The 14,358-nt window shown below is 43.6% G+C and overlaps 1 protein-coding gene and 1 long non-coding RNA gene across 4 annotated transcripts in view; one reads left to right on the forward strand and one right to left on the reverse strand.

The window, feature by feature from the left end:
• Nucleotides 1-14,358, reverse strand: part of LOC105494182 (inhibin subunit beta A) — a 45,002-nt gene that overhangs the window by 14,004 nt on the left and 16,640 nt on the right. For 2 of the 3 annotated variants that reach the window (XM_071095086.1, XM_071095087.1), the window contains exons 2-5: nt 12,795-12,962; nt 9,279-9,483; nt 6,183-6,370; nt 871-5,683 (exon numbers count right to left, since the gene is read on the reverse strand). In XM_071095086.1, the coding sequence (XP_070951187.1) occupies nt 871-1,258 (388 nt within the window). In that variant the 5' untranslated portion in view covers nt 1,259-5,683; nt 6,183-6,370; nt 9,279-9,483; nt 12,795-12,962. Of the gene's footprint in view, nt 1-870; nt 5,684-6,182; nt 6,371-9,278; nt 9,484-9,780; nt 9,960-12,794; nt 12,963-14,358 lie in introns of those variants that run through there. The other variant, XM_071095089.1, reaches the window with a different exon arrangement.
• LOC105494181 (uncharacterized) overlaps nt 1-14,358 on the forward strand; it is a 217,783-nt gene that overhangs the window by 5,189 nt on the left and 198,236 nt on the right. The window contains exons 2-3 of the long non-coding RNA XR_011622333.1: nt 8,030-8,193; nt 11,536-11,719. This is a non-coding gene — a long non-coding RNA (uncharacterized lncRNA). The remainder of the gene's footprint in view (nt 1-8,029; nt 8,194-11,535; nt 11,720-14,358) is intronic.

Here is a 14,358-nt window from a genome sequence, read left to right on the forward strand (position 1 = left end):
GCAACAGGTTAGTGTGGTCCTGGGCCAACGATTAGAACCTATTTATTAAAGTTCTTCCTCTTAAGGATTGAGTGAGTTCAGCATAGTATCTGAGAGTACTTTGTCAAGGTTGCGTTCCTTGGCAGAGAGCTCTCAGTAACTTTAGAAAGAACAAAACTGGTTGTTTTCTTTTTTTTTTTTTTTCCTTTCAGAGAGCAAAAGTCAGTGTCCCAAAAGTAACTGCTGGTTCAGTGACAACCGTCCCCCAAAGTAGCTCTTCCCTGTCTTGAATGTGGTGCCTGTGCACTTATAGACAGTTTCTAAAGGTAAAAATGACTGTCACTCATAAATATGCCCTGCTTCTCTAATGTGGCCCCAGATTGGACTTTTAAAGGGGAAGGTTTGTTTTAAGAGAGTGACTTCATCTGTGCCATTCCACTCCAATCCTGGCACACTCACCCCTCTACCCTCAATAAAAACTTGGATGGGGTCCGGAAGCCTCCTCTGCTCCCCAAGCACCCGAAAATGCCGGGCTTTCATCCGGCTGCTCAGATCTGGTTTCACAGGCAGGGCAAGGCAGCCCCTCACAGTCTGCCTTCCAGCTCAACATTGGCCCCGAGCTTCCTCTCTGTGTGACCGGCTGAGTTTAGCAAGTGTAAGCCAGTCATCTCCAGGCAGAGCTCGACCGAGAATTCCTTTTCTGTAAAGTCCTCTCCCCCTCCCCTGCCTGCCCTCCGTCCGCTAGTCCGCTACCATCACCTAATAACTAATAACCTTCCCAGGCAGTTTCCAGCTGGAGGGAAAAGAAGTTCCTCCTGGGACTGTCAAAGAAATATATTTTACCCTCCTACCCCCCACCCCTCCCCACCCCCTGCCAATGCCAGCACCAACCTGACTCGGCAAACGTGATGATCTCCGAGGTCTGCTCCATAAGTTCATTCATTTCTGCTCTCCTTCCAATGTCATCCTCTATCTCCACATACCCGTTCTCCCCGACTTTGCCCACATGAAGCTTTCTGATCGCGTTCAGAAGCGCCGCCTTGGGCACCGGCTGGGTGACATCGGGTCTCTTCTTCAAGTGCAGCATGTTTAAAATGTGCTTCTTGACGGCCTCCACCATCTCTGGCTGAGAGTTGGGTACATCCTTTGGGAGGGCGGCCAGCGCACAGGACGGACAGTCGGGGGCCGCGCTGTGCCCCTCGGATCCTGGGGTGGGGGAACTCCTCACTATAATCCAGCAACTTGCCAACAGAAATCCTCTCAGCCAAAGCAAGGGCATCCTGGCAGCAAAAGTTGTTGTGATTGCCTTTTTAAAAGGCCCTGCTTTTCCTCCCCCCTCACGCACAGGTTTTTTTTTCTTTTCTTTTTTTTTTTTTTTTTTTTTTTGTGGGTTTGGTTTTTTTTTTTTTTTTTTTTTTTGGTTTTTTTTTTTTTTTTCCTTCTCCTCTTCAGCAAATTCTCTGGAACAAGAACAAAAAGTTTTCTGTGAAGTTTTGTTTGCAGGTTCCTCTCTGAATGCAGTCAGTGCTGTAGGTTTGTGGCTGTCAGGGAGGAGAGTTCTGACTGTCTCCGAGTAAGAGAGAAGGAAGGAGGGAGGGAGGGAGGGAGACAGGGAGGGAGGGAGGGAGAGACAGGGTGGGGGGGAGACAGACAGAGACAGAGAGAGGATGGGAGGGAGAGAGAGACAGGGAGAGAGGAGAGAGGGGGAGAGAAGAGAGAGAAAGAAGGGGGAGAGAGAGGGAGAGAGGGAGGGAAGGGAGGGGGAGAGGGAGAAAGGGAAAGGAAGAGAGAGAGAGAGAGAGAGAGAGAGAGAGAGAGAGAGAGAACGGATTGGCCCTAAGTAAGTGAGTGAATGGAGAGGGAGGGAGTTTGCTGTGAGTAGGGCTGTGATTAGGGAGGGAGGGACAGCCCGTTTTCTGACAGGCTGCTCTCCTTCTGCTCTTAACTTCCTCACAGACACCTCTCTTCAAATATCACCAATTTCGGGGGTTCTACTTTCTCTTCTAAAATAAATTCTCCTAATTTTGTTCACTATTTTTTTTTTTCTTTCTCTGCCCAGTCTCCTGGTTTCACCTTCTTCCTTTTTTGGAGGGGAGAAAAGAAACCCCAAACAAACACAGTGTCTCAATCAACAGGGATGACTTGATTGAAAAAGTCTGTTCCCACCGCTCCTCCACCCTGCCAAGCCACAGCCCTAGGTGGTAAAATGCCCTCCTGACCAGGGAGGTCCAGTGGACAGGTAGTGGAGGTCAGGGAAGAGTAGCTCAGGGGTAACAGAGGGTGCCCGGGCCAGTGGATTGTTCTGGTCTGATGGGATCCAGGGAGATGGTCGTTTCCCCCCATTCATTCATATTTAAATGTTCAGGTCATCAACACTGGCAGGCGATCTGAGGAGAGCGCAATGGAACTTTTGTTTGGGGTCATATAATACACTCCACTCTTCCCAACTGTGAAATGCAGCAGGGCACTGAAGGACCAGAGGGCAGGCAGCCTGTCACAAGCCCAAGTCCCAGAAGCGCTCTCCCCGTCGCCTTCAGCTGCCCCCTTCTGCCGGGGATCCACTCGCTTTCACACATTACAGCCTACCACCGCTCGCGGGACTTCACAGATAAAATGCAAAATTCTCTTGGCCTTTCCCACATCCTTTTATAAAAAGAGTGCACTCGTATGACTTGAATAACTGATCCTATGGGAAAAGACTCTCTAAAATATATTGGCAAATTATTTTTCTCTGTCATGTGGTAGTTTTTTCAGCTTGCCCCAAGCCTGTCCCGACCAGTGCATTCATAGACAGCCTCCTTGACTGCTTCTTGTTCCCTCAAAGGAACAGTGCAGATAAAATCATCATGGATTTTAGTGTGCACAGAAAAAGAAAAATGTGAATTTTTTAACAATGCCTTTCTAAGGCTTAAAAAAAATTCTTCCCCCTCCCCTTTTTTCATTTTCTGTCTTATTGCTTTTATCTTGCAGAAGAATCTTTAAGGGGTCCATCTGTTAAAGCGTTCCTTCCCTCTCGGTTTCTTTCCCACACATAAGCCCTCTTGGTTTCTGAAGATACACTCAGCTTATATCTGACACCTAGTGTGTTCATAGCATTATAGTCAAGCAATGCAGTTTAGGTGGAAAGAGTTAATAAATATCATTACTACAAGCATAAGATCTGAGTGCAAGGGGAAGAGGGCAAGAAAATTGTGACACTAAGTTAAAATTACAGTTTGCACAGGTTAACAATGCTCTCTGAATTGTATATACTGTCTCCTTTTCCAAAACAACTATTTGTAAGACTTTTTCTGTTACAAGTAACCTAACACCTTTGGGGTTTCAGCTCCAGAAACATCAATTACTCCACCATTATTGTTGAAACTTTGTCAACATTGCCTAAAAAGCCTCATATTTTTTACGGGGATGGTGAAAGAGAATGGGGGAGGCAGGGGACATTTGTGTTATAATGGCTTTATAAAACATCTTTGTACTATAATACTTAACATCATCCACCTATTTGGAGTCACATATACAGTATCCAAAACATTTTGTAGTCCAATTAAGTTTTACAAGAAAGTCTGAAATACAACCAAAAGTTTAATGACTCTAAACAACTCAAGAGTCCTAATAGCAGCATTTAGATAACTGCAAGTTATCAATATTTGGATTCTCTCTGCATCTGAGTACGTGTGTGTTCCCTGAATTTACTGTTTGCGAATGTAACTCTTAAAAATAGCTTTCTCTTTGGCATATGTACTTGTATATATGTGCTGAGTGGGTTGTATAAACATATAATCTATTTGCATGCTCTAGGACTATTAAAAGCTATATTAACCTGCCTGAATAATATAAAAAGGTACACATCACAATGCACATTGGAAATGCCAATTAGTTGTAAAATTCCTCCTAGCTATCCTATCTTTGAATGTGTAAAGAGCTCAGAAGTAAGAGTTAAAAAGCATTACCTTTCTGGTCCCCACTCTTCCACCAGCCGGCTCTTGTATCATGTGGTAAGAGCTGTCTGAGCTCCTCTTCATGGTATTGGCACTGTGAAGTTTTATACTGTACTACTTATTTGTACACCACACATTGGTACCACTGAAACAGAGGAGGGCTGGGGCTTTGTTTGGGATTGGTTGGAATCAGCATGACATCAGCAGATGACTGGTTTTTCCAGTGTGAGACATTTCATAATTCATTATCTAATGGAAAGCCCTTCCTGGCTTCTGAGACACTACTGGGTGATGCACTGAGCCAGTGAAACCTCTGGCTAGGATTACTCTACCTTTTAGAAAAATATTGGAATCAAATAGATATGTCTCAATGAGTGTGTCCAACTTTCAACTTTTCTTTTACTACTCGCACACACGTCTCGTTATATTCAGGTTCAGTTTTATGTCTTTACATAAAACATCTGTTACTTCATGAAGTTGCTTCTATTTACAAAGTATTTTATTGTTTCTTTCAGGAAAGAAAATTGGTAGTGTTCTTTATATGGATTCTAATTTTATTTTTTTTAAATAAGCTATTTCATTGAGGAAAAAATTGGGAAAATCTGTATAATCATATGATGATGGTCTCCCCCCACCGCAAGCAACTTACACTATTATTTTACATCTTGAAATTGAATGCCTGCTTCATAAATCAAGAACTTTGGAAATAGTCATTCTCTTTAAGTGAACTTCATATGTATCCTTCCCAGGTCTTTAGAATCCATCCTAACTAACCAAACACACACACACACACACACAACAACAACAACAACAACAACAAAAATCCTCATGCATCATTCTTTTTTACCAGAACTTCAACTCCTATAATTTCTAAATTGTTACAAATATAACAGGAGATTAATGAAAAGAAGTGAACACTCCTTGAAACAGGGGTAAAGCTGGTCAGGCTTTTTGGGGGTGGGGAGAGGTGTTGGCAAGTCTGGTAAATAACACAGGAGGAAGAAGTCCTCTGACAAGAATGGTGAAGGGTTGTTTGAAGGAGTATAGTTGAAGCATAAGCCCACTTCTCATGACAAGTTGGATAAAATGTGCAAAATTGGGAGCTAATGAGAGCCATATGACCAGATATGTTGTTTTGTATGCAGGATTTAACATGCATAAAATAAACTTTTCACTGTGCCCGCAAGCAAAATATAGAGGCTCTGGCCTCCTGATGTGTGGCTTAAGCAGGTTCCATTAGGACACCAGAAGTTTTCTGTGTAAGAGGGTCTCTCTTGGCTAGATACAGAGAAAGTGTGGGTGCTGAGCTGCATGGGGGTGGGGGGAAGGAGTATTCTAAGAACTGCATATGCAGAAATGAAGTAGGAAAAAAATCATTAAGTTGTAGAGCAAGAGAGTGAATCTGAGTGGCAAAGACAGAAATAGGATTAATGATGGTGAACTCCAAACCTGCCCCTCAGTTTAGCACTAGGTGAACAGAAACCCTTTATAAGAAAGGAACTTCTCCACCCTTCATGCTGAGAATTAGTGGAGTCAATGGCCTTCGGGGCATCTAAACTCACCTCTGCCCCGCACATGAACCCTAGTGTCCTGATAACATCCCCTCCCCCCCCCACAAAGTTGTGTGTGTGTGTGTGTGTGTGTGTGTAGGTGATGGGGGCGGTGGTGCACAAAACAAACCCAGATCAGATCCCAGTTCCTCTGCTCACTCACCGTGTAAACTCAGGCCTCAGTGTTCCCATCTATAAAATGGGATCCATAATATGAACCTGTGGGGGTCAAGGGCAGCCGTCAGATAATAATAAGTGATACTATTTCTGAGAAGCCTGGTGGCTCTTCTTAAACACGGGTGTCACAGAAATCTGCAGCACTCTGACCAGAGGAGCCACAACACAAGTGTGACTCTGAAACTCCGCTGGCCATCTGATGCCACCGAGTGCCCACCTGCCAGACCAGCCTACCAGCCGCGCTGCAACCCCTCTGCAACCACCTGCACCACAGTGGCAATGCCTCCTCGCTCGGTGCAAATCAAGGTGGGGGTGGTGGAGGAAGCAGGCAGGTTAAAATAGCTTCTGTGGAATATTCTAGACTGGGAATCAGCTTTTCCCTGCGGAACTCAAGGGCCCGGGGCACAAGCTGGTCAGCCCAGTCCTGACCAGAATCTCCTTCTCCTTCCTTGGTTTGGTTTCTCTTTCACTTCCCCCTCCCCCGGAGCTTCCCCGCACCCCAGGCCCTTCGGGTCCCGGCTTCTCGGCCCTGCTACTGTACCTTGAGCAGCACCTGCTGGCAGCTTCCAGGGATCACGCCGGAACGCGGCCGCTGCTCGAGCCCAGCTCGCGGGATGCCTGGAGCCAGGGCCAAGCCGGTCTAAGCGGCAGCCTCTATTTTTACCCTGAGCACCAGCAAGGGCAACTTCTTTTAAGAGCAGCTCTTGATTTTTTCCCCCCTTTTGGCAGCTAAAGAATTCAGGGAGGGGAAAAAAAAATCACTGTTCAGTGAGTGCAGCTGGGAATCTCTGAACCCAGCCCTCACTGCCAGGGACTGAAACCACAGCAAATGTCAGGGAGCGGGACCTGCGGAGGGGCCGACTGGCTCCCCGCGGACAGAGGCGAGCAGGGAGCGCTCGCGCACCAGCTAACTGCCCCCTTCTGAGTGCAGAGCGCGGTCCTCCAGCGACTGCACTAGCAAAGTGGCCCGCTGCCACCGCGTTATTCACCTAGTGGAGGCGGCCTGATTTACTGGCGACTTCACAAACCCAACTCCACGCTGGAGCATTTGCATGGCTCTGTTCTCGCCTCGAGGAGCAGCCACTAGCGAACCCGGTGGAGCAGCTTGCTGCGAGAAGGAGCCGGGAGGGAAACTGTGGTACCTTATTTTACTGTAATTGCAAAAGGAACGATGTGCCAGAGATTTATATTTAGAAGTTGTATGTTTCTACTTTTATGTAAATGGAGCAATTAGGGCCTGTCTTGCTGCTGCTAACTCCAATGCGTGTGCATTGCTGGGGAGCTGGTGTTTTCAATCACAATTAGTGAGCTGGTCAAAAAACAAAGTTCGTTTAAGGATAAGAGCTCAATTGTGCGAATGGGGGAGAGGCCAGCGTTCGTGTGCCGGCCTGTGGCTTGCGGTGACACCTAGCTTAGGGCCATGGCCAACCCTATAGTGGTGTTTACCTGTGGCAGCAGCTGTCCCTGTTCAAAGTTGGCATAGATGAGGAAGCAAGAATGTTCACTTTTCTTCTCAAGCAAACCGTCTGTCCTTCAGCTTTCATCCACGCTATTAATTGGTGTCTTTCCTCACTACTCCTTGAGCAAGGAGACAGGCCCAGAAAAGCGGAGCGGGGGGGTGGGTGGGGACATTTTTCAGGGCTCTATTATTTTAGCTGCTGCTCACGGATTGCTGTTATTCAGTCAAAAATATAAGCCAGGAGACGTGAACACCCCAAGCAGGTGACTGGGATGTTGTTCTCTGATTCAACTGAAATGACACAAGGCTGGGGGTTCAGAGGCATGGACAAGAGTGCTGACGAGTCCGGGTGTTTTCGTTCCTTCCTATGAAAAAATCTGTTTCCAAAAACGCATGATTTCTGGTTCATCCCGTCTGGGAAACCAAACATAAAACGTGACTATGGAGAGAAATCAAAAGGTGTTCCCAGCAGCTAATGTGTTATTCTGGGGCTCAGGCCGGAAAACCTGGCCTTGTTGGTGAGGGGTGACTCCCTCAAGAGGCAGCTCAGAATCCAGAGAATGTGGTCAGGATCCAGAGTACTATCTGCTGCAGGGAGACTGCGAGAGTCTGTGATGAAGAAGGGTCTCATCAAATGGTTGACATTGAACATGGGATTGGCAAACACGGCCTGTTTCCTGGACAGCCACAGCCTGTACATAACTTGGGCTGAATGTTAGGTAGAAAGAGTTGGGACAAAGGAGAAGCAGTGTTTCACATTCAAAATTGAACTGGGAAGCTGTTTTGCTTTCAAGTTAAGTCAATGAATGAATAGCTCTAAACAGAGAGAGAGAGGGAAACATTAAAAAGTCCCCTGAAATTCATTGAGAACAACAGGGTCAGAAATGGTTAATCTGAAACTTGACTCCTAAGCTTCACATTTCTTTCAGAACCACTGGAATATCCCACAAGGCCTTCTGCTTCGTGGGATATTCCACAAAAACAGTGGGATACTCTGTTTTTAGAGTATTTGGAAATGCTGTTTTCTGAAGCAAGGGAACCCAGATACTAGAACTAAAACAACTGCGGAAAAGAGAAGAAGGAAAAAAACCCAGTAAGTAACCTATTACTCTTCATTCTACAGCAGTGGTTCTCAACTGGGGCGATTTTGCTCCCTGGGGGACATCTGGCCATGTTTGAAGACATTTTGGTTGTTACAGCTGGGAGGGAGGTTCTACTGATCATTAGTGGGTAGGGGCCAGGGATGCTGCTGAATATCCTACCATGCACAGGACAGCCCCCAACAACAAGAAATTATCTGGCCTACAGTGTTAATTGTTCTGCAGTTGAGATACCCTGATTTCATGTTATAATTGTAAAGTTCACTCAACCTTCTCCCTATCCATCTCCAAGAGGCCTTGGGAACCAAGAAAAACATTGCAACTCTACAAAATACTAATAATTCAAGTGATTCTGCTGCCTCTTGCATCTTATGTTCTCTGATTACTGGAGACTACAGCTACAATGCTCCTCTTGGGCAACATTGTTGCTCCAACCAACTTTCACGTATGGCCTCAATACATTTTCCTGCTGGCTTTCTGTTCTAAACCAAAGCAGAATCTTGGTGGCCAGCAACAAAATGAGATGGGCTGGCCTACACCCAAGTTGTTAGGAGACAAGAGACTCATGCAAAAGAATAAATGAATAAAGGATTGAGTTGTTCATTTTAGCAATTCAGTATCAGATAAATCCATGCAAGAGAGAATTCCCTGAAGTAAAATTCACAAAAGTAAGATTACCCTGCCTTTCTCCTAGAGCAAACGAATATGTTGTAGCTTGATTTTATTTGTTTAATACCTTAGGGGAATGACATACAATCAATATCCAAAGAGATAAAACAGTGTTTTGCTAAATCCTAATGGCTGTTGCAAGCAACATTATATTCTCCAAACTTCCTTTGTAAAAGGAAGTGGTGTGGCTGTTGAAGGAAGGCCATGCCCTTCCAGCCCTTCCAGGTGTTGCTCTCCTGTGAGGACTGGGGAAACTATTGTGAAGGATTCCACCTCATGGAAAATCATAAGAGTAATCAACAAGTATTGGTGAAATGCACAAAAAGGAAGTTGCCTGGATGAAACTAGCTTAGAACTGAAATCCTGTTGTCCAGACAGTGAGGGCTTACTTCCCTGGTTCATCACTTACCTCCTGAGTGACTTGGGTCCTCCAGAAAGGAAAGGGTAGGTCAGAGATCATTTTAAGATGAAGGGAGCTATGAGGGGAATGTCTTAGACACTCTGACGCCGTGTCATCTCTTCCAACTTGTGAATCACCGTCTCCTCAGGTAAATGGTCATTTTGGAACCAAAGGCCTCAATCAACTTTCAAATGATTCAGAAATGCCTGGAGTTCTTCCCAAGAAGTAACCAAGTGGTACATGTAAAAAAATTCAATATTGAGAGAAATACTCGTTTACAACCACTATAGAAAAACATATATTGAAGAAAACCCAGACTAACTCAACCTGAAGAAATATGCCCTCAACATTCTTCCTGACCAATATATATTTCAAAATTGTTTATCATGACTTAGTTCTAACCCAATCAGGAAACATCTGCTTCAACAATTTATCTTCCTATTGCCCCAGAAGATTGTGAAAAATACTCCCCAAGGAACACAGAACAGATTGTTGTAATCATTTTTCTCACCTGGATCCCCTTGGGTAATAAGTTCCATTGCTGACTTGAAGACATGGTGGTTTAGCACGTAGATTCCATTGGACTGATAAGAGGGCAGCAATCTTGCTTTGCATCCAGTTTTGCCTGTCCACAAAGATCCCCCCACAGCCTGTTCCCAAATCGCTGCTTGGAGGGAAAAAGCCCCACAGAAAAGCCTGGGGGCAGTCCTGTGTGAATTTTTTTTTAAATCAGTGAATTGCTGCCTCCCTCGTGTCCTAATAGAGTCCAAAGGTTCTGCCCTCTGTGGGAGCAGCTCCAAGGCATGGTCTGAGTGCCGCTGTTCACGAGTCCTGCGGGCTCGCGTGGACACTGGCAGCAGCTCAGCTAGGTGAGCAAATATTTCCAGGTGGCCCACTCTAATTTTAGGAAGGTCAAGTTTGCAAAGGTGAAATAGTAAGTAGGACTTCTGTCACTTTATCAGATTGGAAAAGCAAACTGTAATTAAGCACAATATTCTTAGAGTTTAAAATGGAATCACTGAATTCTACAACCAGCTTTAAACTCTCAAAAAATAACTTATGGCTACAATCCCTCTTCTACTCATTGAGTTCCTCTTAAAAGATGGAAGAGTGTAATGAATGAGGGAGGAGCCTCTATAGTAGAAGGAAAAAAACACTCCAGAAACCTCTCTCCCAAAGGCCAGGGGTTCATTTGTGATCCCTTAATGAAACAGGGGCAGAAAGCCAACAAGGTAATTTTGGCCAACTCCAACATCACTTAACTATGAGCTGAGAATAATTAAAATGGTGCTCCCTGTAGAAAAGAGTTCACCCAATAAGTTTCCCAAATTTCAAGGAGCTTTTGTTTTATTAGATGCTGTTAGCTTCATGTTAGTCACAGGAAAAAAAAAAATGCCCACATACACACGCACAACTAAATGTAGTCAGTTTGCTCAGCTGCTGCTGACGTCACTGCTGCCCACTAGGAGTGAGTTACTGTCATAACCCCTCTTTTATTAATCATAGGCTGGAGGAAGCACAAAGTGGGTGACATCATTAGGCAAAGGACCGGCTAACTCATGCTCCAATTTACTCAGCTTTATTATAACATTTCTCGAGTGTCATATGAAAGTGATTACCATTTCACACTTTCCCCATCTGAGCAATCATCCCTAACCTTCAATTCGAATTCCCAGAGAGAAGCTTAGCTTTTCAGATGGAGGTGCATAAAGGCCAAATCTCACCAAGGGTCCTTGTCCCAAGAAGAAATGTCCTCCTCAGAACGCCTTCTTCCTGGGCTTGAAACAGAGGCAGTTTCTAGAACTGTAGGAAACTAAATAATTCTCCATTGTCTCTGGCCCTGGCAGTGGCCTCTGACTGGGGAAGACCCTGATGGTCCAGACGGGTGCAGCAAGTATGGCCTCCCGGTGACCAAGGGCACAGGCACCTCAGTGCTCTGAAGTATGAAAAATACCATTTGAAGATGAGGTAAAAGGTAGTGGTTGAATGTATGGGTCCTACAGTCAGACTGCCTGGGTTCAAATTTAGGATTCACCATTTTCAAACTGCTGGGCAAATGACTTGGTTCCCCGATTAGTATAATAAATATGGATAAGAATAGCACCCCCTTCGTAGATAGGATTGTTGTCAGGGATAGCTCAGTTAATTTTGTGAGCCACATAGAATGTGCTGGTATGTAGTCACCGTTGCTTACTGGTATTATTTCTCTTCCTTTTTAAAAAAAGCTTTATTGGCTGACCTGAACTCCCTGCATTCTACTTTGTAGAGCCTTGGAAAGATGGGCAAATGCTCTGTGACAAGCCACCAGGGCAGACTGGTACTGGGAAGACCCTACTATACATTTGGCTCTGTCCCTGGCTGCAAAGTTACAAGTCAGTCTACCTCTCTGTGGTCCAGTTTCCACACCTACTACTCTTTATCCCATGAGGAACTTCTGGAAACTAAAAAAGGTATGTAATCAAAACCAAAAGAAGACGTTGGTTCAAGGATCCTCAAGAGCTCAGCATTGTGTTTCTGTTGTTTCTTTTTGAACAGACAAAATTCTCAGAGTGTTCAGTAGCTACACACACACACACACACACACACACACCCCACACACACAAAAGTAGCGTCTCCACAATGTTGCATGCATCAGGAAAAGCAAATGTTTTTACCACAGGCTGGGCTATGCTTCATCCTCTTAAATTAGCATCTTGAGGTCTTTGCAGAAGCCATTTTATAGATGCCTACACTCATCCCCTTACTTGCATTCTCATCCTGAGGGTATTTTAAGGAGTCAAAATAAAGTTTACTTAAGCGTGTGTGAGAGACAGAATGATAGACCAAAAGAGAAGGCTGGGGCTTTGTAATATTTAGATAATGATGAAACTGAAACGGCTGATGCAGAGTGCAGTAATTATATAGGATACTTTATTATTTGGGTTCACCTTTGCTCAGTAGTGAATTATAAGCACTCTACTAGGTGAGAGGTTTGGCTTCCAAAATGAACAGCTGGTGCAGGATGGAACTACTAGACCATGTCACATGGCAAATAAAATAATAATACATAGAAACTTCAGGATCTCCTAATTGGAAGCTTCCTTTAGACAACAAAAGATGCCAGGATATCTGCTGCCCCCTAACTGGTACCATGAAGAAGAGCACATAACTTTTTAAGAAGCAAACTCTGATTCAGATACAGTTAGTTGGCGGCTGAGTCAACCTCCTAAGTTATAGCTGTGAATTTGGCCATTTCCGCAAACCTGTTTGTTGAGATTAAGGCAAAGCTATTGGGTAGAGTCCTGTTCTGTTTCTGTCTTTTCCTGATGGAGAGGCACCCCTGATTTGCAGCAGCTACCCAGGTAGAACAGGTTGACCAAAGCACACATCACCAACACAGACTGTTAATCACGTGACTAGATAAAACTCTCACGGTGTCATTCAAATTTCCATATCCTTCTTCTATGGAAATTTCTGAGAGACCCAGAAAAGAAGCGTAACCATGAGGGAAAGTGAATCCTGCAGACTTGAATATTCCAGACTTACCAGGTGATCCAGCTGTCCATCAGTGGGAAGAGGCTGAGGCGCCCCCTTCTGGTGCATCTGAATAGGAATAAACTCTGGGTAGAAAGAAATCCTGTAGCAACTGGGTACCTTCTCTGTGATTTGTCCACTTCCAATATCAAAATTGTTGCTTTTTAAATGACATCTATCCTAAGTTTAAAAAAAAAACCATATTATTTGTATAAAATGTGGAAGACACAGAACAAAAAATGTAAATCACATATCATCATCCCTCCCAGAAATAATCATTATTAAAATTTCTGTGCGTGTGTAAAACAAAATTGCAATCCTACTGTAATATTGTCCTGTATACTGATATTTTTCACCTATCAATGTATGTTGAGCAGTTTCAATGGTCAAATTATTTCTTGAAAATATTAATGACTGGGGAGTAACCTTTCAAATAGGTGTGTCTTTATTTTTAAACCAGTCCACAATTATTGCATATTGAAGTCATTTCCCAAATTTTGTAAGTGTAAGTATTGCATCCATCCTTTTATGTGTTTAAATGCATCTCTTATTATTTCCTTGAGATGAGTTCCTAGAAGTCGAATCACTGGATCTAAAAATGTGGACATATTTGTGCTGGACGCCGTGGGTCACGCCTGTAATCCCAGCACTTTGGGAGACCAAAGCAGGTGGATCACGTGAGGTCAGGAATTCGAGACTAGCCTAGCCAACATAGTGAAACCCCATCTCTACTAAAATTACAAAAATTAGCCAGGTGTGGTGGCACACGCCTGTAATCCCAGCTGCTCAGGAGGCTGAGGCATGAGAATCACTTGAACCCAGGAGGCAGAGGTTGAAGTGAGCCGAGATGGCACCCCTGCACTCCAGTCTGGGTGACAGAGTAAGATTTCCTCTCAAAATAAATAAATAAATTAAATTAAAATTAAATAAGATAAATAAAAAATTAAAATGTAGACATATTTAAGATCTTTATATATATAACCAGCTGCCCTCCTGAAAGTTTTTGCCTGTTACATTCCAACCAATAGTGTAAGGGCATGACTCTTTCCCTGTGTTTTGGGATGGATGTTATTATCAAAGTTGTCTCCCACCCAGGCCAAATACGGTATATGCTTTGTTTTAATTTGAATTTTTAAATTATTATTTTAAATGGACATTTTGTTGTCCATTTGAACAACTTTCTTTTGAGTCACTGTTCATGTTCTTTGCCCATTGTTTCTTTTGTTAATAAGAACCCTATTCTCATTCTTATATTTTAAATAAAATTTCATTGTATATATGTTTATATTATCTATAGTAAAGTATATTTTATTATTAATGAGAACTCTTTTTATATTAAGACTCCTACCCTACTGTCTGCTACATATTATTGTAATTTTTCCCCTGTTAGTTCCTGGCTCTTTAATTTTGTTTGTATTAATAGTGTTTCAGGCCAAAAGAGAGTTTACATTTTTATATGAACTCATCCAGGAATTGCTATCTTTTTGCTAAGGCTTCTCCATCAGGAAATCAAATTGATACTCACATACATTTTTCACTAAACATTTTTTGAAACTTTATTATTTAATCCAACATA

Source organism: Macaca nemestrina, chromosome 4 (assembly GCF_043159975.1).
Source record: "Macaca nemestrina isolate mMacNem1 chromosome 4, mMacNem.hap1, whole genome shotgun sequence".
In the NCBI taxonomy this organism is placed as follows: domain Eukaryota; kingdom Metazoa; phylum Chordata; class Mammalia; order Primates; family Cercopithecidae; genus Macaca; species Macaca nemestrina.